This window comes from Terrapene carolina, unplaced genomic scaffold, assembly GCF_002925995.2.
Source record: "Terrapene carolina triunguis isolate 2854851 unplaced genomic scaffold, T_m_triunguis-2.0 Scaffold111, whole genome shotgun sequence".
In the NCBI taxonomy this organism is placed as follows: Eukaryota; Metazoa; Chordata; order Testudines; family Emydidae; genus Terrapene; species Terrapene triunguis.
Window position 1 is genome coordinate 15430744 of NW_020664462.1, and position 21086 is coordinate 15451829.

Here is a 21086-nt window from a genome sequence, read left to right on the forward strand (position 1 = left end):
TTTCTTCACTGAAGCAAGAGTAGCTACACTTCATTCTTTTTTAGATAATCCAGTGTGGAAGCTCAAGGCCAAAAATTGTCACGCTCCAGCTGGACCCAGGATCCAGGGATGCTCATGCACTGGGATTTTAAGACCAGAAGAGTCCATTGTGAGTATCTATCTACTCCACCTTCCTGTGTAACACAGACCATAGCACCTGGGGGAGCTGGGGCAGATCTGTGGCGCATGGGGGCAGAATGCATCATGCCCCTGCCTGGCCAGTTGCCCAGGCACATGGGGGCTGGAGTTGGGGCAATATTAGAAGCTGCTGAGGGTTGTTCCCTGTTGCGATGATGGTGCAATCCGGAGGGGGTTTGTGCTCAAAGGGCAGCAGGACCTGGCAGCCCCCTTGTCGCTTGCTAGGCTCAGCTCACCCTACACTTGACCATCCTGGTCCATTCTGGTCTTTGAAGCACATTCCCTGCCCCGCCCCACCCACCTGGCCTCAGCCAGTTTAAACCGGCTGCGTTTTCCGTTGGGATTGGACCGGAACGTTCGTTCCGTTCGGAAGGGACCCGTGACCCCCCCCCCCCAGCCCTTCCCCCCTCACCACCACCAGCACGCACCAGAACGCCCTCTCCCCTCGCCCCGCTCAGCCGCGCGCCAGCTCCTCCGGCTCGCGCGCCAGCCAGCAGCCCTGACGCTTCGCGGCTGTCAACCGAGAAGGAAGGCGGGTGGTGTGTCCCGCACGTCATATCGGCCGCCCGGCTCCCATTGGCTGCCGAGCCTCACCAGACTGAATGTTGTTCCCGGCGCCGCGCGGCGGCTCCCTCCCCCCACCGTTCCGAGGGGAGGGGCGGGGGCCGGCTCTCCCTCTGCCTCCGGGGTAGGTCGGGAGCGGGTGACGTGACATCGAGGCTCGCTGCTTATAAACCTTTCCCCAGCCCGCTGCGGCGGCCGGACGGGACTGGACCGTGAGGGAGTCGAGCAGCGCCCCCGCAGGTGGGAGCCCAGCCGCGGCAGGTAGGTGACCCGGCAGCCGTGGTGCTCAGCGCCCCTCCCCCAGCACTGGTCCCTGGGAGCTGGGAAATGGGGGGTCCCGGTCCTGTCCCCGCCGCCCAGGTGGGGGAGAGGGGCCTGGTGGGGTAGCGCCGCAGCCCCCTAGTGGCGGGCACTGTCGTGCGACTCTGGCCCTTCGCGGGATGAGGGGGGCCGGGTCCCCTGCAGGGCTGCGCTGCCTGCACCTAGGGGGGCTTGGGTCAGCCGGCCGCGCCCGCCTGCCTGCGGACCCCGCTCCCGGGGACACCTGGAGGCGGGTCAGTCCTCTCCGGCCTGAGCGCTTGGCCCCTGACACCCCACTGGGCTGGGGAGGGGCCTAGAGGTAGCTTGTCATCCTGGGGCTGCGAGCCGGGGTCTAGACAAGGCTTCCCCCAACGCTGCCTGTTCCCCTGCCCAGCCGGGTGTAGCGGCCTTGACCTTATTGATTGTTGAAGTGCCCTGAGGGTCTTCCCCAGCATCCCCTTCCCGGTGTCTGAGTGATGGCTTCAGATGCAGAGACCTGGATGCACCATCTGGCTTGCTCTTGGCCCTGCCACAATCTTCCTCTGTGCACTTTGGCAAGTCACTTGACTTCAGTGTCTTATTCTCCAGCTGTAAAATGAGGCTGTGGGTGTTGGGGATGTAAATTAATTTGAACTCCTCAAATGGTAGGCCCTATAGGCGTGCGAAGTAATAGGCTTAAATTCTCAGGCACACATAGACGCACTAAGTGATTGCCCATGCTTTTGGGCACTAATAGGCACTCCTCTCTCTCTGTGTGTGTCAGGACCCTGATGGTGAAGCCAATGCCCAGATTAGAGAATTGCACCTGGAGTTGTTCCTGCGCTGCTAGGGGAAGGCATAAAAACCAACTGGGGAAAACTGCTGTTGGACTGGCCGCCAAGGTGGGCGAGATGCTGAGCTCTTCTGTCTCAAGCTCCCCACTGACTTTGGTGGGTCATGGAACACGGACCCCTAGCACTTCCAGTCTCAGAAGCAGTAGCGGCAGCACCAGCAGCCTGAATTTGAACCAACACTTGGTGCAACGCAGCCTGGTGCTCTTTGCTGTGGGTGCTTTCATGGCACTGGTGTTGAACTTACTGCAGATCCAGAGGAATGTGACCCTGTTCCCTGAGGAAGTCATTGCCACTATCTTCTCCTCTGCCTGGTGGGTGCCCCCTTGCTGTGGGACAGCTGCAGGTGAGTCCCTATAGTTGGCTTGGAGGTGGCTTGGTCTGCTGCAATGTGAGAAGGAAGGCACTGGTACTGGGGGTGGGGGGTGTCTGGCCTGCATGTTCGGGGGTTTGGCAGTGGCCACACTTAATGTGTATATAGCTAGCATGACATCTGGGCTTGGGGAAGAATAGACTTGGTCCAGCTTTTCCCCACATCCAGGAGAAAACTAATTTCATATCTGGCACAAAGTGCTTCCTGAGTTTAAGCACACTCTTCACAAAGGTGATGTGCTTCTCTTCCAAACTGCCTTGACATGTACTTGAGGTATGAATACTCTATTCAGCTGGCCAATATTTCAGCAGTGATATGTTCTGAGGGAATAATTGGATACCTCTCTCTATACACAGCTCTTTAGGGCTGAGGTGGTTTCTGCAGGCAGTGGAGTATAGGGTTTTTCTCCTGGGAGCCAAGAGAAGCGCTCTCCACTTGTTGCAGAGTATTGGGGTACATCCTGGGTGTCCTGTTGTCTGGCAGGACTGTGAATAGTGCTTGGACCTAGTGCAGCAGCAGGTATGGCTCTCATCATCGCTGCTTGCTGTATGATTGGTTCCCTCTGAAACTGGTGAGTCGCGAGGTTCAGTTACTATTGGCTGCCTGAGTGAACATGCCACAGACAGAGAATCGAAAACAAGGAAGTCACATGTCAGTGGGGAATGAGGGAAGCCTTCTGGCTGCCTGCCCTGTTCTCTGCCGAGAGCAGTGCAACTGCCAGTAGCCACAATCTCAGTAACCACCAGAAACTGAGTTCTTGCAAGCTACAGCACAATCTGTAACAAAACACACAATGAAAATAAGAGGCCTTTTCGCTGTTTAATTGAACAAAAATGGGCAGATGAACTCAGTATTGGTACTAATAATTTAAGTCCTGCTTTTACTGTACATCTAGTATATACAGATGGCATTCGGGAAAGGATGGGGAGGGAGATGGCAGGTTAAATTAAAAACCAATAAAACCAAGAGAAATGTTCCCATGACTTCTTTTTAAAACACAAATAGGGAAGAAAAAAAAATCTTAAACCTTCCTATGTAGCATCTGCAATCCAAACATTCTAGCACTGTGCTAGTGCATTAAGGTAAGAGTGAAAATCTGTAGACTCTGGCTTGTGGAAGCTGAAAACACCATAACCAGTGTAAAGGAACTCTGCTCTTTAGAATTGTGTTTTTAATAGTCCAAGCAAAGCATTATTTGCAACACTGATGAAAAAATTTCCTTCTTAAAAACATACCTTTCAATCCAATACCCCTTTAAATCCATCTAATATAAGGATAACAATTATAGCAGGTTACATACAACTTTACTTTCCAACTCTGGCCAGGAATAATGTTCTCAACAATCTTATCATTCTTGTAAGAACCCTCTGAAAATGCAAGGGTGTGTTTGTGTGTTAAACAGAGCATTTGTCTTGATGAGTAAGTGTATATAGCTGAGTGCATCATCACTGATAGACCAGACGTTTTCTTCAGCAGGACTAGATTTGAAAGCTTTCAATTGAGTTTTGTGCTCTCTGATCAGAGGATTATGTGAATCCAGTTTTACCACATACTGACTTTAGGCAAGTTCCTCTACTGCTGTACAGTAACAAAAACACCTAACCAAAGATGTTTGAAAATACTAGAGTTTGTATTGTGCTTTCAAACAAAAAAGCACAAATTTAATAAGCTAGCTAATTTTATCTGACATTTAGTTGATACTGAGTTACTTTATGTAGATGTTTGTTCAAGTCTGACTTGTTTAAAGCTGTAGCCATTAACACTGTTTGTTTGGGCCCCCACAGTAAATTGTTTCCAAAGGAGAGTATTCTGCCCCAGAGTGAGTAGCACAAGAGTGTCTCCTGTTTGGTACAGTGTCTTTTGAATGTAGACAAATCTGTTTTTCAATTTGAAAATTAATTGCTGCCATGATAATGGTCTAGAATGTTATGCCAACTACACCAGTCTGAAATCCCAAGCTTCTAAGCATCTCTTCTAGCCAGCTACAACTTTGAAGCTTAAGTGCATGGCAAGAACATGTGTGAAAAGAGGTCAAACAGCCCTTTCGTAGTCCCAGTAAGCTCTGGAAATAGAGGTGACTTTTACCCCTTCTAAGAAGTTGCTTTTAAAAACAAATGCTACCTAATCTTGAGTGACATTCTTCCTGTAGTTACACAATGGAATATAACTTTAATTGTGCAACTGACAACAGAATTTGGCTCATTTAAGGCTTTATCCTGCTACTGTTGAAGTCTATAGTAAGGGTTAGGGTTAGAGTCAGAGTTAAAGGCCAGAAGGGACCACTAGATAATCTAGTTTGACCTCTTGTAGATCACAGGCCACCCACATGCCAAACCCAACAAAGTATTACAACCCCCAGGAAACTAGACTATTATGTGCCACGGACAGAGAATGGGTGGGATCCAGGTGCACCAGTGGTCGAGGCCCCCACAGTGGCAGGCATGATTAAATGAGAGAGCCAGATAATCCTGGAAAGTGACCTGCACCCAGACACTGCAAAGAATGGAAGTGACCTGGGGGAGGCATTTTGCCTATGTGACCTGGGGGGGAAGTCCTTCCTGACCTCCCCCCCCTTTCCCCCCCATGGCAATCAGTTAGACCCTGAGCATGTGAGCAAGAACTAGCCATCCAGGCACCTGAGAGGAGAGACTGCTCTGTGCCACCTCGGAGCCCTGGCCTATACCAGCCAATGTCCCATCTCCAGCTGTGGCCATCCCTGATGCTTCAGAGGAAGGAGACTTAAAATAAACAAAACCCTTCCAGAATACATTTGGGGTTGCAGGCTGGAATGCTGAAGCATGAGCTTTAGGAAGAGAAGACAAACTAGAAGTGAGCCCCTCCCATCACAAGCAACCTGGTCATACAAGTACACTCATAAATTTGTCCAGCTCTCTTAAAACTAAATAAGTTGTATGCTCCTTCAATTTCCTTGATTTTAACGGGAGCAGAAATGGGCCATTATAATCCAACTAGTATTTGAAAGCCTGTGACAGGGTGACAATCTTGGAATCTTGTGTGGGTGACTATATTGACTTGTTTGGGGGTGTGGATTGCATTGGCATTTGAGTTGTATAGGTGGCAAATCAACTTTTGAAGAATTGTGGCAGTTGGACAAAGTAATCCATCTTGTGCCAGTTCCCTCATATCACTGACCATAAATGAAATTATTGTATGCAAATTAGGTGTACAAGAAGGGTGGCAATTGGCTGTTACCTCTGTCACAGTGATCTAGTACTACTGGATAGATATAGTAGCTGAAAGCCCCTGCTGTTGCATGGGTGTAATTGGGTAAAGTCAAAATGGCTGAGAACCTAAAACGTGGATAGTAATGGAACATGAATCCCAGTGATGACTGATCCTGGTGAAATTACACACACACACACACTCGCTCTCTCTTCCCCCTCCACTCCCCCTTTGCAGCTGTTTCCATCACTTCACACTGACTCAGAGATTCAAGGCTTCAGAGTGACAATCCTGAAGTCTTTTTAATAGCTATATGAGGGGGGAGTTCCTCTGCCCATGGTTTAAGTTCAGGCAGGTATTTATGATCCTGATTCAAAGTCTATTGACTTGAGTGGACTTTGGATCAGGCCCAAATGTAAGATGCCTGTAACTCAGTCATGCCTATTCAGTTGTCACTGGAGGGTGTCTTGGCTATACTGGATTCTTGAAAGTAAAGAAATATTCCACCCTTCACTTTGCTTTAAATTTTTGGTAATGTCATGTGTTGACTTTGATGTTATGTAACAGGTATCCAGCCGAATAGATGCAAAGTGAGTATGACCTGTTACTCTTGGGAAAAGGAAGTCCCCTGACTCTATGGACTTGTCTTCACTACCACGTCAACCTTACTTCTGTGCTGCCTTCAGAGCTGGGCAGCCAGAGAGCAGGTGGCCAGCTCTGAAGGCAGCCCAGAAGGAAGGGTGGCAATACACCACCCCATCCCATCCCACCCTTACTGCTGCTGCAGCAGTGCAGCCTTCAGTCGGTGCCTGGCCAGCAACTGCCACTCTGTTACCCAGCTTTGAAGGCAGTGCAGAAGTAAGGGTAGCAATACTGTGACACCCCTCCCCGTACAATAGCCTTGTGACCCCATTTCGGGTCAGGATCCCCAGTTTGAGAAGTGCTGTGTACTTTTACCCTATTGATTTCATAGGGGAGACCAGCTTTCATGGTCCATGACGCATTTTTCACAGCCAAGAGTTTGGTATGGCCCTACATATAAAGTGATATGAGTCTTTGACTGCTTAGGAGGCTTTGCCATGTACTTATTTGCCAGACTAATATTGAAATATTAATTGTATAAATTCTATGTACAAGCTATCTCATTTCATTCTTACAGCTGTTGTTGGCCTGCTGTACCCCTGTATTGACAGCCATCTTGGAGAACCACACAAATTCAAGAGAGAATGGGCCAGTGTAATGCGATGTATAGCAGTTTTTGTTGGTATTAACCATGCAAGTGCTGTATCCTTGAACTAGTTTACCTTTTTGTGTTTCTTTAAATGTTGATTATAATGAACCATAGTAGCAGGTTTGTCTTAAGAGTCTTAAACAGGTAAGACTTAATGCTAATAGGAGAGACGTGGTCATAGCTTACAGGTAAGACTTAATGCTGATAGGAGAGATGTGGTCATAGCTTACACAACAGCTGAAGAATAGATACTTATTACTACAATATGTATTTGTAAAATGGATCATATGCTCATGTGTCAGAATTGTTTTTAGAGTTCATTTAGAGTTGGTTAATGGCTACCAACTGAACCGAGGCAACAGTTAAACTTAAAAATATGACCTTTTTGCTACTAAAATGGTCAATAAAGATAGGTTTATCACCCATGTAAACAGCAGTCTCAGAAGTTACTGGTAGTCACTATCCCAGATGGATGCTTATTGTACTGAAATTCTTGGAATAGTTACTATTCCAGCAGAAAACTTAAATCAACAGAAAGGAAGGGAAGTCTTGGTTTTATAGGCCAAAACTTTAAAAAGTGGCCACTAAATTGGGATTCCTTTAATCTTTGGGTACTTGGTTATGAGCAGCCTTGGCCTGATCTTCATGGTCACAACTGATCACAACTCCAACTAAAAGTCAATAGACTCTCTGAAAACCTGCTCCAAGGTCTCTCTCTGGGCATCCAGAATTAGTGATCATTCTTAAACTGTCTACGTGAGGTATTAAAGTTTTGTCTGAAACCTTTTTCTGTGGCTAAAATCTTTACGGAATTGTCCTTAACTTTCTGATTAGAAACTGGATTTTGCAAATAACATTCAGCTCTCCTTGACTCTAGCAGCCTTGTCGTTGGGCCTTTGGTGGACATTTGATCGTTCAAGAAGTGGTCTTGGTCTTGGAATTACAATAGCCTTTCTAGCCACTCTAATCACTCAGTTTCTTGTATATAATGGTGTTTATCAGTAAGTATACATATTTAAAACTTAACACTTGAACTGACCTGACTGCTAGAGAATTCACTTTTTTGTAAAATATGGAAATTTCAATATTTTGCTTTATATTTGAAGTTATTGTACTTTGAAATCTAAAGAATATAAACAAGTGTAATGCACTACTCCTAAAACAAAGGCAGGGCCAACCAAGTTAGGACATAAGACAGTGACATTGCAGTATGCTGCCATAGAGGATCAGTCTTGATTGTGAGCTCATGGAGAAAATTGTGGTAAAAAAAAGCTCAGACCCCTAGTTGAAAGACAACCCCCTTTTTTTCCCCCCCCCTTATCCCCCCCCCCCCCCCCCGACCCTGAAGTGCCATTGACTGGCTCCAGAAGGAGGGAATTGCTAACCTTTTTTGGCTGGAAGCTGGCCTTAACCCAACATAGGGCTTTTTTAAGAAAGATGAGGATTATTTCCTCTTGCTACTTTTTTTATGTGGGTGGGGAGGAATTCCTTGCATTATGATTAGTCTTCTATATAAGACTATTGGACTATAATTCTTCTACATAATGGAAATGCAGTGTCTTTTTTCTAATTCACTAATTTTTGTTTACTTTAGGTATACATCGCCAGATTTTCTTTACATCCGTTCTTGGCTACCATGTATATTTTTCTCAGGAGGTGTGACAGTAGGAAACATAGGAAGACAACTGGCTATGGTAACTGTTGTATAATTAATTAGTATTTGTGTATTTAATAGGGAAGCATCCTTTACAGATGTTCGTCCATGGAGACTGTGCCTGTGAGGTCATGATTCATGAACTGACTAGTAAGCCTTATAAAACCTTCTCCCAAGGACTGAAACTTGAGCACAGAAATCTGGCATGTTGTCACTGGGATGGAATTCTATAGTATTCATTAGCATGAGGCTCTTTATCCTCATTGGAGCTCTTCCAGTGGCAATATGAATCATACTGGGTGTTGTAGGCCTAATCAGAATCTTAGTATAGTGAAGTGCAGGACCATAGGAGAGCTTCTGATGCCCCCTCCACTGACTGTCTTAACAACTGGAGACTAGAAGTTGTGGGGAGGTTGGAAGGTAGAAAGACACTGGGGAGGAAAACCTGCTTTTTTAAAATTCAGTTTTTCAGAAAAATGTTGCCCTGTATAGCTTTATCTTCCTTCATCCTAGTATGAAAATACATGGTGTCTTTCTCCTCACAAACATGTAGTTCAGGGCCTACTCCTGCATAACTGTAATTTCACACATTGGGGATTGTATATGCTGGATAATAGCCTCATATATTCGGTTCTTAAATAGATATAGTAGAAACTTGCTTTTTTTACAGCAATATTTAACAATTAAAAGAAATTTTCTCTTGTCTATGGCTTGCACATCAGCTTAAAACCTGCTTGTCAAATGTGTTCTGACATTGACGGATAGTCATAATTAATACTGCATTGATTGGCTTCTGTCTCCTTAGCCACAATTCTCTGATCCTGGAAAGCCTCCTCCAATTGACTATCTCTGCTACCCTGCAATACTGATGTGATTGAGGTGTATAACCTTTCCCAAAAGAAGGGCACAGGGGCTTTCAAGTACTTGACATGTCAGGCTTAATGTTCAAGATTTTCCTAAAGGAGTAGGGGATGCTGTTGAATGGCATGTGTGCCCTAAAAGTAGGTGAAGGTCTAGTGTATGTAGCTTGTGTAACACAACAGGCCTGTTATCTCATCCCTTCTACCCCAGCTCTTCTCAAATCAGTGTTGGAAAACTATTGTCCTACTAGCATGAATAGGGTCATAGTTCAACATACCTTGTAGTATGCTTTGCTACTGCGGTGTTGAACTTGACTGACCCCATCAATGCCTTTGGGACAGTAGTTTTCAACACTGGTTTGCAGAAAAGTCAGGTTAGGGAGATCGTTTGACCTCTTCTCTCCAATGTCAAACATTAATTTCTTTAGTGTACAAAGGGCCATAGGGTCTGTTACTGAACTAATGAGGGAGTCTTTCAGAAAAGAGGGGGGGGTGGGGGAAGCATAGTTGAGGTCACTTCCCTTTGGAATTTTGGGGCAAATTTTGAGGCTACTTGCTTATGACACCTGGTTCTGAGTCCCATGGCTATGTTCATGCTCAAACTTTTCAGTGAGTATCGAAGTTTGCATGAATGTACTTTTTAATGTGCAAGACCATTAATACAATTTTAAAAACCTGTACCAATGTAATCTGTCTCCGCATATTTTTTTAGTTAGGATAAGATGATGCTGAATACAACTCAGATGGCTAAGAAGAAATGAGTGTCTCTAAAGGGGTGCATGTGATATTGGTCCTTTAGAGTGATAAGAAATCTAAAGCCCAAACAGAAAATCTCTCAACTATCTCCCTGCTTTAAGTGCAAAATGGATCTTTAACTAGGGAGTTGCAACTGGTACCTCCATAATAAAGGCTATACAGATATTGCTAGTGTTTATTTCATGTTGCATTGTGCAGCATCTTTATTTAACAGCAGTGATAAAGGAAGTTAGTTGCCTTTGCCAGACCTGGGGTGGGGTCAGATCAAACTGCAGATATGTTTAGGAGAGTCTCCCTTCACACGGTACTACTTAATTGGCAATGCTGACTAATTACAGAATCAGGTGGGGTTGTCAGGAAGAGTTCTAGAAAGAAAGGACAAAACTTGACAGATGTGTTGGTGAGGAGTTACTGTAACAAATAAGGATCCCTTATTATCTGTCGTTACTAGAGTTGGTAACTTTCCACTGGAATGACTCTGGAAAATACTGTTTTTTTGCAAAATGGAAATTTTCTACATGAAAACTTTTTTTCCAAAAAAATTCTATTTTCTGTTGGGAAAAATTAAAATGACAGCTGTCCACCTGGGAAGTTTGTCAATTTCACTCTCTTCCTGCAGGGTGAAAGTGAAATTGAACAATAGCCTTCTATGCAGGCAGCCAGCCAAAAACTCCATTGTAGTTTTCCTAAAGTAAAATTTTTCTGGAAATTCCTTCCTTTGAAAATACTGCATTTTCATATTTTTTGATTAAAATGTGAAACTTCTTATGAGAAGGGATTTCCAGCCAGCTCTTATTACAATTTTGAGTAATTCATTATCACTAAAAGTTGTCAGAAGAGAATGCAAGTGGATCAACTGAAAATGGAATCAAGTAACTTGGTCCACTAGCTCTTTTCTTATGCTTCTTGGATGATCTCAATCTTCTGCTGATCCTGTGTGGATCACTGGACACTTAACAGGCTTGTAGTAAACAAGGATGGGAGACAGTACAATATTCTAGCTTGAACTAAATCTGAACAAAGTGGTATCACTTTGTAACCGTGTTCTCTAGGCTATATCCAGGCAGTGAGCCAGTTGAAAACTCTTGAAATCCTACAAATACTTGTTAGATGCTTTTTGGCATTGCTTAAAACAAAAAGAAAAGTTGCTTTGTTTGCCATCTCTCACTTGTTGTCTGAAGAAATATAATGACCTTCATAAATGTGGCTTTGGATACAAGCTGCAGTTTGACCTGCTGAGGAGGTGTACAACCCATGTGACTATCTACTGCCACACACATTGACACTAAGGCCTCTTCTCCACTAACCAAATTGCTGTACTGCATGCAAATAGCTTTCTTAAACATCTTATGTAAAAGCTTGGTCTTATAATTTTGAAATAACTGGACTAGTCACAGGTGTAAGGGAGTTTAAAAAAATCTCTGTTCATGTTCTGTACCAAAGGAGAATTGAAAGTGGGGGTTTGATTCTCTGCTGCATTGCACCTTTGTCTAGTCACTTATAAAGGCTAAGCAGAGTTTGTGTAAAATTCTACCAAATCAGAAAGGTAGCATTTGATACCCACTTTGCTTGCATATGAATGACTAGACAAGATACATGGCAATGGTGGAGAATCAAGCCCAATGCATGTAAGCCTTCACCAGTCTAGAGGTCAGAATTGTACCTTTCTACACTTCCTGATTACTCTCTACTGGTAGAAGAGTGTCTTCCCTTCCTTCCCCCCTACCTCACTGTGTATATTTTATTAGGTGAAGAACATACACTGTGAGGTAACTCTAGCTTTCTGATTACTGGACTCCAGGAGATTTAACATGTATTTTGAACATGTGTAGTGTTGTAATTAAATGTGGCAACAACCTGGTAGCAGGCAAAGCACCTTAGACTGAGGCTACAATCACACCTGATTTCTCTTAACTAGTCAATAATATGGTTTCCACAGAGAAGCTGCCACCAGTCCTGGAGCTAGTCACCTAACCAAAGTTGGAGGGCAAAGGCTCTATTTTTGTGTTAGACAGCAAAGGAACTAAGAAATAAAAATACACCCTATATGTACTGTATTTGCTTGGTACCTCTGGAATGTCTCAATAAAACTAGAAAAAAAACCCTAGAATGCTACACAACAAAAATGGTCTGTCTTAATCATAATCTACAACATCTGTGATTTTTAACCTACTACTGAAGCCTGGGTATGAACTCTAGGCCCTATGGCAGTCCATGATAAGTTTCCCTCTCTGGTTCATTCTCTATCTGTTGTGAAAAATAAACATTACTGTAGAACTGTTCTTTGTGAATTATTCACTTTTAAAATAAATCTGTGGTAGGGATCAGTCCCAGTCTGACAGCTTGTGACCATGTAGAGGCCAAACAAGTCCCCTTCCTGGGGTTTGGTTATATTGGCACAAATTAACACTAAGATCAAAGTTCATCATAAACATCCTCTCTAGCTTGGCTTTTCCTAAGGTTCCTCCTGCTCGACTACTAACTTCACACCCTACTTTAACTCTAGAGATCCTGTCTGACCTCCTTCATATTGGGTTGGGGTAATGGAACCATCAGAGTCAGAAGAACTCCAGCATGATTACTGCCTACTAACAATGTGCATGATTTCAGTCAAACACAGATTGTTTCTCAATAAGCCCTTATTAAAAAGTAATAACCTACTGCAGAGCATAGCCATAACTTGACTGCTGTGGCTTATCACACTAAAAGTTGACTAGGATATGTTCATTATGCAACATAGTGTTGTTTCTATTGTGAAACTTCACTTTCTTTCTGTAATTAAGTAGACTTCTCCCTTTTGCCTTTACTATTTCCTTTGACAGTCCTGTGTTGGATATGGTATGCAAGTCTGGCTTTCTTTTTGTTCAGCACACAAGTACCTCCATTCTGTGATTACCTTGCAACAGTAACGTGACCAGATGACTGAAGTTTCATAATGTAGTTCCCTCTTAATAGGGCTTTTGGCCATAGACACCTATCCCTGTTTGCTTATTGGAAAAAAATGGTACTTGCTCTCTATTTTGAGCACTAGTGGTTATGTATCAGCCACTTTTGACTTAACAGTAGTTGTTAAAACCCTAAAACTGTGTAAAAATCTAAAACTGGTTATGCCTGTGACCACCTACCTGAGTCTTACCTTGAGAAGCATTTGTACTGATCTGTTACCAGCCTTACAGGGAACCTACCATTGCATCTTAATGTGACAGGTAGCTGGGCAGTGCTAGAGTCTAGCCTGTGGAACCCATTCCACTTAACATCCCTCACTTAAAACAAACAATGTTCTAGAACAAATTCATGCCTGGCATAAGCAAGTGCAATGGGAATTTCACCTACTTTAGTCCCTTTCCCCCCAAAAGTGTGGGTTCATGCACATAGCTAGGCTGTTAAAACATGTTCATTAGTCATCCTCTGTCCACCTCCACCCATTCATAAATCTACTTTTGCTGTATCTTGTCACTAACCAAGGTTGTGAGCTCTCCTAGGGTAGGGATTGTGTCTTTATTTGTACAGCACCTAGCACAGCAGGGATTTTATCCCCCAACAGGAGTTGCTTGGTGGTAGTGTAACTTTGTGTAGGAGACCTTCTGATACTTCCCCATAAAAATAACTTTATAGGACCCTTATCTCACTTGTTGCAGGAAATTGGAAGGTGTGTGAAATAGGGAACTGCATGAGGAGGATGTACTCCTGATTCTATTTCAGCATCTGCCACAGAGTTTGTAATACTAAACAAGTCACTTAAACCAAACTTCTCAGAGGTAGCTACTTTTTTTTTTTTTTTTCCCCTGGGTGCCCAGTTTAAGACACTTGGGGCCTGTCTTGCAGAAGTGCTGAGTGCTCATGACTGAAATTCAAGACAACTGGAACTCTGTTTTGAACATATCAGGTGTTATAAAATGCTAAATACTCTGGGAAATTGTCATGTCAGACACCTAAATTAGTTGATATTTTTGTCAATTTGGTCCTTAATCTCTGTGCCTCAGTTTCCCATCTATAAACTGGGGATACCATCCTCACCTCATGGGGATGCTGTAAAGGTAAACTTATTAATGTTTGTGATGCACTCAGATGAACACTAAAAAAAAGCCTGTGAGGAAATGAAGAATTCTGTATTCCTTAAAGCGCTTGGATCATGTGCAGTAATTAAGGCCTGGGGTCACACATTGAGTGATGAAAATAAAAAGAAATATTGAATCACTACCTGCTAAGTGAGCACTGTGTGTCTTGTGCACTGAATGAAGCAGAGATATGATGGAAAAAATGTGATCATGTAAAGACTATTATAATGAATACACAAAGGGGGAACCTTAGTTTTGGCACTTCCTGATGTGAGTGCTTAACTTTACAATATTAACATTAATAGTTTTTTGTGTGTAATTTTATAATGTGCTGTACAACATTTCTGACTATTCTAGATGAAACCAGTAGTGCTTTGAGATCACTCTTAGTCTCTGCTAATAGAAGCCCCTTAAAGTACTCTAACTGAAGCATAATCCTTCTACTCTTGACACTGTTAATATATACATTTAATTTGGCCCTAAAGAGGAAGACTGACTAGGTTATAAACAATTGCAAACCCACCCTTGGTTCCTTTCACAGGGATATGACCATTTTCAACACTGACATTCTATGTGCATCTTTGTCTCTCTATTTCAAACTGCCTAGGTTTTAATCTTCCTGGATTACTATCTGGGAATACTTCACATTCTGTGAGAACAATGGCCTCGAGGACTCTTACTAAAATAGTAGGGGACCACACTAATAACCCTTTGGTCATATCTTTTGGAGATTTGTGTCATAAGCTCTGTTCCTTGCCGTTCCAAAACTCCCGTGGACTGTACTGTTCTGGGTGGGCAAGCAGTACAACAGTAGGGCCCTGTAGTGTATGGAATCAATTTTCAGCTTAACTGCATCAACAGATAGTCAGTTTTAGACATAAACGCCCAATCTAATCTTTTGAAGACAAACCAGTTGTGAAGTGCAAGCCATGTCAAAACATCCAAGGATTTCTCCATCTTTATACAAAGACTTGCACTGAAAACTACATTGTTTCCTAGTACAAATATTCCCCTAGAAAGCTTGGTCATGTGCAACTGTTTCATAACCCATTTCAATATAGTTAACATTTGGATGCTACCCCAGAGCATAGATTCTAAGGATAAACTTCTTAGAGAATGCTAAATAATGTTTCCCTGCTATTTACTGCAAGGTACCACCTGACTATGCCATGAGCTGTGTTCTTCCTTGACACAAAGTTATGTTTCAAGCCAAAGTTGGAAAACAGTAGGCAGACTTAAAGAAAACAATGGGAGCGAGTGTCAGAACGCTACAATGTTAAAACAGAAATCAATAGATCCGTTTTGACAATGAGCAATTGACAGTTATTGTCAGAATAATGAGATTCATAAAAATGAACACACTTAACTGGGAGCTAAAGCAGATTTGATGCATTCTGTTAGTCTTTAATAGCAAATCAGTTCTACCCAATTCATTATATGGATAGTTCCATTGTCAGTACTTCTGTAGATTGGAATACGTGGCCTCAATTCAGGAAAACACTGTTGAAGTCAGTGGGACTTAAGTGCAGATACATGCTTAAAGTTAAAGCAAAAGGGCTTTCCTGAATTAAAGATGGATGTACTTCTCCCAAATTGGGGTCTGTATAACTAGGTATAATGCTGTATTAAAATTGATGAGAGTTCATTAAGCTGGACTATTCTCTGGTCAAAGTTCTGAAGTATTAACAATCTATTCTTAACAATTGTTTTGGGAACTTATTCTAAATGCTACTTATTAAACCTCATTTCTGTAAGCATTAATATGTAACACTTATAGTTTAGGTCTATGGATAAAAAACTTGCTGTACAAAGGGGAAAATATCCTTCCCATTTTCAGATGGGAGAAATTAAGACAGCGGTGAAGTGCCTTGTCCAAGGTCACACTGCATATCAGTAGCAGAGCTCAGATTAGAACCCAGGTTTTCTAACTCCCAGGCCTGTGACAAATATAAAGATCCAGATTTGTTCAAGTTATTTCAATAATTTCTAAAAATACTGGAAACCTTTAGTGTACAGTAGTGTGTACCTCACTAGATAATGTAAGTCACACAACAATAAAATGCAGTATTGTGTACTATATTAATCACTTTTTTTTTTTTTTTTTTTTTTTTTTTTTTTTTTTTTTTTTTAGAAACCACACACTGATTAGATCCTTGGAGCAAAAGACATGGTGCCAGTATGAAAACAAAATTAAGAAGATGTGTTCTTGTTTTTGACTGCGGATTATTTTTTCTAAATCTCTATGGGCTCACTGCACAAATGACTTGTGAAAAATACTAATCCATTTTAGAATAGCCAAGTGAAATTAACTGCTTATCTTGAAATCTTACCTTGATTTACTGCATAAGCATTTGCGCCTGGCTGTTCTCTGGAAGAATTTAACATCAAGTTACGTACAGCAGTTCTGGCGAGGTGGCAGTTTTCCAATTACTAGATTCCAATTTCAGTTATTGAAGCAGCTGCCATATTTCAAAGCCTTGAAACTAAAATTTAATTACAAGCTCTTGTATCAGTGCCCAAAGGAAGTAGATTGATGGTGCTTAAAAAAGGTGAAGTATGGTTTAATAGGAATAGTATTTATCCAAATCTTTTTTTTAAAAGGGTTGTTTAAAAATAAGCGATCTAAATTAAATTAAAAGTATTAATGCAATGCTTTGAGTTGTATGAAGGAATCATGCCCTTATTTGTAATGCTGCATTGCATTTTTGAAGTAACTTAGTATAGAATCTATAAATCACTTCAGAACAATAGGAGAATACTATAGACAATCTTGTTTAAAGCAAACTGTATGAAACAGCTAAAAGCCCCAATTTTAATAGTTTCATTACAGTTCATCTGTCTGTTTAATACTTCTATCTGTATCTTGGCCAAAATCTGACCCCAATTCAGTAAGGTACTTTAAGTGTGTCAGTATGCTTGCTTAAAGTTGGGTATATACCTTAGTATTTTACTAAATCTGGGCCTCAGATATGCTGAGCACCTGCAGTCCCACTGCTACTAGTGGGAATTGCAGGTGCTCAGAATTTGACCCCTATCTTCCATTAAAGTTAATGAAAATACTTGTATTTATTTCCTTGGGAGTTGAATCAGGCCCTATAAAGAGCAGATTATGAGCCTAATCTTGCTTCCACTTTAGTCAGTAAGAGTTTTGACTGAATTCAATGGAAGCAGGAGCAGACTAGGATTGTCACTTACTATTTAATAAATGAAGCATAGTTATTAGGTTACTTCTCAGTTCAATTTTTGGAGAGATCACCACTTTATTTTTTCACAACCCTATAAAACTTGCAATCTGTGATTGCCTTGTAAAAAAAAAAATAGTGCTTATGTCACTACATTGAACATTTGGTGTTTCTAAATATTTAGTTCTAGTGAGCACAATGTATACATTTAATAGCTTAGACCACAGTAGACTTAAATAGCAAGTATTAGGTCTTAAAATTAAAGTGCAATGTACAGTAAAATCTGAGCCTTGTATTCTCTTCAATATTCATAGTTTCTTATGAGATATTAAAGAGAAGGGTTCTGAATTCATTTCAATGCTGCATGGAGGAAAAATTCAGCAATAATTTGACTAGCAAAGTTAGCTTATTGTTGTCCCTTCATTGAACCCAAACTTTTAGAAATACTCCAGTTTTGTGGTTATGATGTACTTGTCCACTTTTATGAATTTGCCTTTTGTATTATGCAATTTTTGTTCATTTCCAATCTTATGTAGCTTCAGATCTAGCCCGTGACATCTGTTTAGAGGCTTAGCCATCAGCAAAAGAGACATTGAGACTAAATAACAGTATTTGTAATTTTATTTCCTTTTTGAGGGAAATATTAACACTTTGGTGCAGACTTGAAAATCCTGAATTTGAAGGGAAGGGAGTAAACAAAAGTAAAATTGCCTTCAGCTTGAAGATTAGCACAAAGGCTATCTTAAACTGAGCCCAATTCTGATCTTGTTTTAGTGTAAACCAGTAACTCCATTTGCTTCAATGGAATATCACTGGTATAAGGGCCTTCTACTGCAAACATTTATGATGGGAATAACTATAGATATGTATAGTCAAATTAAGCTCAATAGGACTACTGAGAAACTTATGTGCATAAGTGCTTGCAAGATCAAGGTGGCAAGGCCTGAGATCAGAATTGAGCTAATTCATTCAATAAAATGGCTGACTGTGCTATTTGGAGAAACCTATTAAGTTGAAATAAATGTTGTTACCAGTGTCAATGCCTAAATAACCAGATGTGATTAAAGGGCACAATGAGCTGTAAATATATTTGATCATACAGCAGTAAGTATTTAAGGTGTATTTTTAAAAGACCAACTAAATCTGTATGTGTTAGAAATAATGCAGCCAAAAATGTAAGTCAAAAGTTCAGTTTTGCCAATACTTCTAAGTATATTAACCAAAGTGATCAGTTGTGGGAGAGAAATTTGCACTATTCAGGATTTGAACACTTAAATTCTCATTCTTACTGATAAGTTTTCAGCAGTGTGTTTTGTTTTGCCTTTTTATTATTAAAGGTTTAAGACCAAGTGACTTATTCTTTGTGGATTTTCTTTAAGAAAAATTTATTGAATGAGGCCAAACTTGATAGCCGTTCCGTTATTCATTCTGATTGGCAGAAAATACTACATATAACACACATCCTTTTAAAACTCAAATTAAGTGAAATTTTGAGGCAGCTGTCCTTTAAAAATAAAACAAACCATGGCTTACAACTCATTATGATTGAAGATGGTAAGAATTTTTTTAGGGGGTTGGGGGATAAAAACCCTTTCCTGTCTTACACAGTTTGGTACATCTTTTAACTCTCCTTGGCAGATCAGCAAATGTTGCTGCTGTGTGATTTGAATACCAGTGAGAGAATAAATCAATGTGAGGATGGTGTGTCTCATTTCCTTCCAAGATGTTCTAATTCTTCAGCTAAAATCTTCAGACTTTATAGGAAAAAAACAAGTGTACAATTTAAATTTTCCTTCCCTACAATGGTAAGGGGGCTACTTGGTTACCGTGCAATAAGGAATGCTCTCAAATTTGCCATATAATGGAATCTCTTGCGAAGGTGTATGCCATATTTGGCACACATCAAGGGCAGATTAACTAGTCTGCAATTAACTCAGCTGTATTTTTGAATACAAGTTAGATTATTATAACCTAGAGTCTGATAATTTTCCCCATAATCTGTGGGCTGAGCAGATGCTCTGGGTATAAAATCTCTGGGCAATTATATGGCAACAAGCCTCTGCTGCCTTTTGAATGGGGATTGGGCGAGGAGTGATGCGCATTGTTCCTACTGCCAGCACTGAGGAGCTCAGGGTGGAAAAATGAGACTTTTAGGGTATGTTACTGTTCTGTGGGGTAGAGATAAATGAAGTAGGCTTGAGCCTAACACCATTCTGTGCAATGATATGACAATATAAAAGAATTTTACCTTTAAAAATCTTACAAACATAGCTGTGACAGATATTGTAACTGCATACAGTATTCCTGGGAGAACATACTGTATTAAGTTTATGTATCACTGAGGGCCAGGGATTGTGTGTATGACTGTTCAACTCCATGGGGGAGGGTTATCACAGCTCCTCAAGGAACTAAAACAGCAGGGGATGATTAAGGTGAATCACTTAGGTTTTAAACACTTCTACAGAGGTATCCCCCAACCCCCAGAGACCCTTGCTTATACTGGTTCAAACTGGATTTTCCAGAGACTGACAGATGAAAGGACTTTTGGCATAAAAAGGCTGCAGTTAGACTTACTCAGGGCCTTCTTTCTGATTCAGCAAGCAGGGCTTTCTGCTGAAGGGGGGGCCCCTGCCCTCGTGGAAGGGGTGGAAAGCCTTTGGCCTATTTGGGCCCCATAAGGCTAATGGGTGACTCCTGGAATATTTTGTGTGTGTTTGTCTATTGTTTTCTCTGTTATGCTTTGAATTTAAGAATAAATGTGCTTGCTCAGAAAGAGCTGTGGTAACTTGTAAGTGCCGGCACTACACTGTTCACAGAGCAAAAGCGAAGTGCAGACACTGGCCTTTAGGCAGACTAGCTTGTTAAGGATATTGCAGTGGAAGGCAGGGAGCTGGGCCGCTTTAAACCCTGGTCAAAGGTCCCTGCCCTGAGACAGGCGATAGCTGGAGACCTAATGGAGCACTCCTGGAGCGAACCACAGAGGATGAGGATGCAGGTGCAATTACCTTTAAATTGAGACAGCTGCATCACAAATAAGTTCCTTTACTTCAGACACCTTTAACCCCAATTTCCCCAAGGCCAGCTCCCTGACAGATTCAAGCGGCCTAACTATGTTTCTACATAACCCAACTCACAGACTTCAGTTTCTTTCCAGGCCTTCCTAAGTTGAAAGCCATCTCCACACCACAACATGGGTGAGAAGCTGCTGCTGCTGTTGAGTTCTCAAACGGGAAGCACAGATGATAATAGGAGGGCTTTGTTACTCAATCCTCACTAGGCTCAGCAATATCCCTTATATAGAAGAGCTCTGCAATAATTTTTAAAGGGGATCAGCTGCTGCTGCTGCTGCTTATAGTTACACTGTAGTGTGATCTCCATATCCACAGACTTGCCTGTTATTTGCCTCCCTTCTCTTCACCCTCCTCCCTCACATATCCAAGCAATGTGTGGGAAGGTCATAGAGCCTGCTAGCTCTCTCCTGGGGTTTTCTGACAAGGAACAGAAAAGGCTGGGGTCAGTTTTTGTCTTAAAGAACCAGTGCAAGTTAATCCACAATAAAATTGATGGTGTTAGACAGGGAAGTGTGTATAAAACTTTAATGGAAAAGTTCAACCTTAATGAGAAGTGGAATGACTCATCCTATGAATGAGTCAGCAGGAACTATCCACTGTCTATGCTACATAGTCTTTGGTTATAATCCTGGGAATCTGCAGGTGTTAAATTAGCCACAGGTGGCTCCTTTACCATTCCCTGAATGCATTAAGAACATACCGAGATGAATAATGAAATTGAAATCCTCAGTTGTGCCTCACTGCATATGAAAATATTAATCCAGCAGTTCATGAAAATGAGGCTTACTACTATATATTATACTACTTGAACAAAAAGAGACTGTTGCACCCTCATGGATGACAAAGA

At 41.8% G+C, this 21086-nt stretch overlaps 1 protein-coding gene across 1 annotated transcript; it reads left to right on the forward strand.

The window, feature by feature from the left end:
• The first annotated feature begins 898 nt into the window (after positions 1–898).
• Positions 899–18521, forward strand: INSIG1 (insulin induced gene 1). The gene is made up of 7 exons (XM_024198930.2): positions 899–1002; positions 1805–2217; positions 6587–6711; positions 7493–7659; positions 8253–8356; positions 14249–14255; positions 16117–18521. The coding sequence occupies exons 2-7, from the start codon at positions 1812–1814 to the stop codon at positions 16133–16135; spliced, it is 828 nt and encodes a 275-aa protein (XP_024054698.1). The 5' UTR covers positions 899–1002; positions 1805–1811; the 3' UTR covers positions 16136–18521.
• Positions 18522–21086: the final 2565 nt, after the last annotated feature.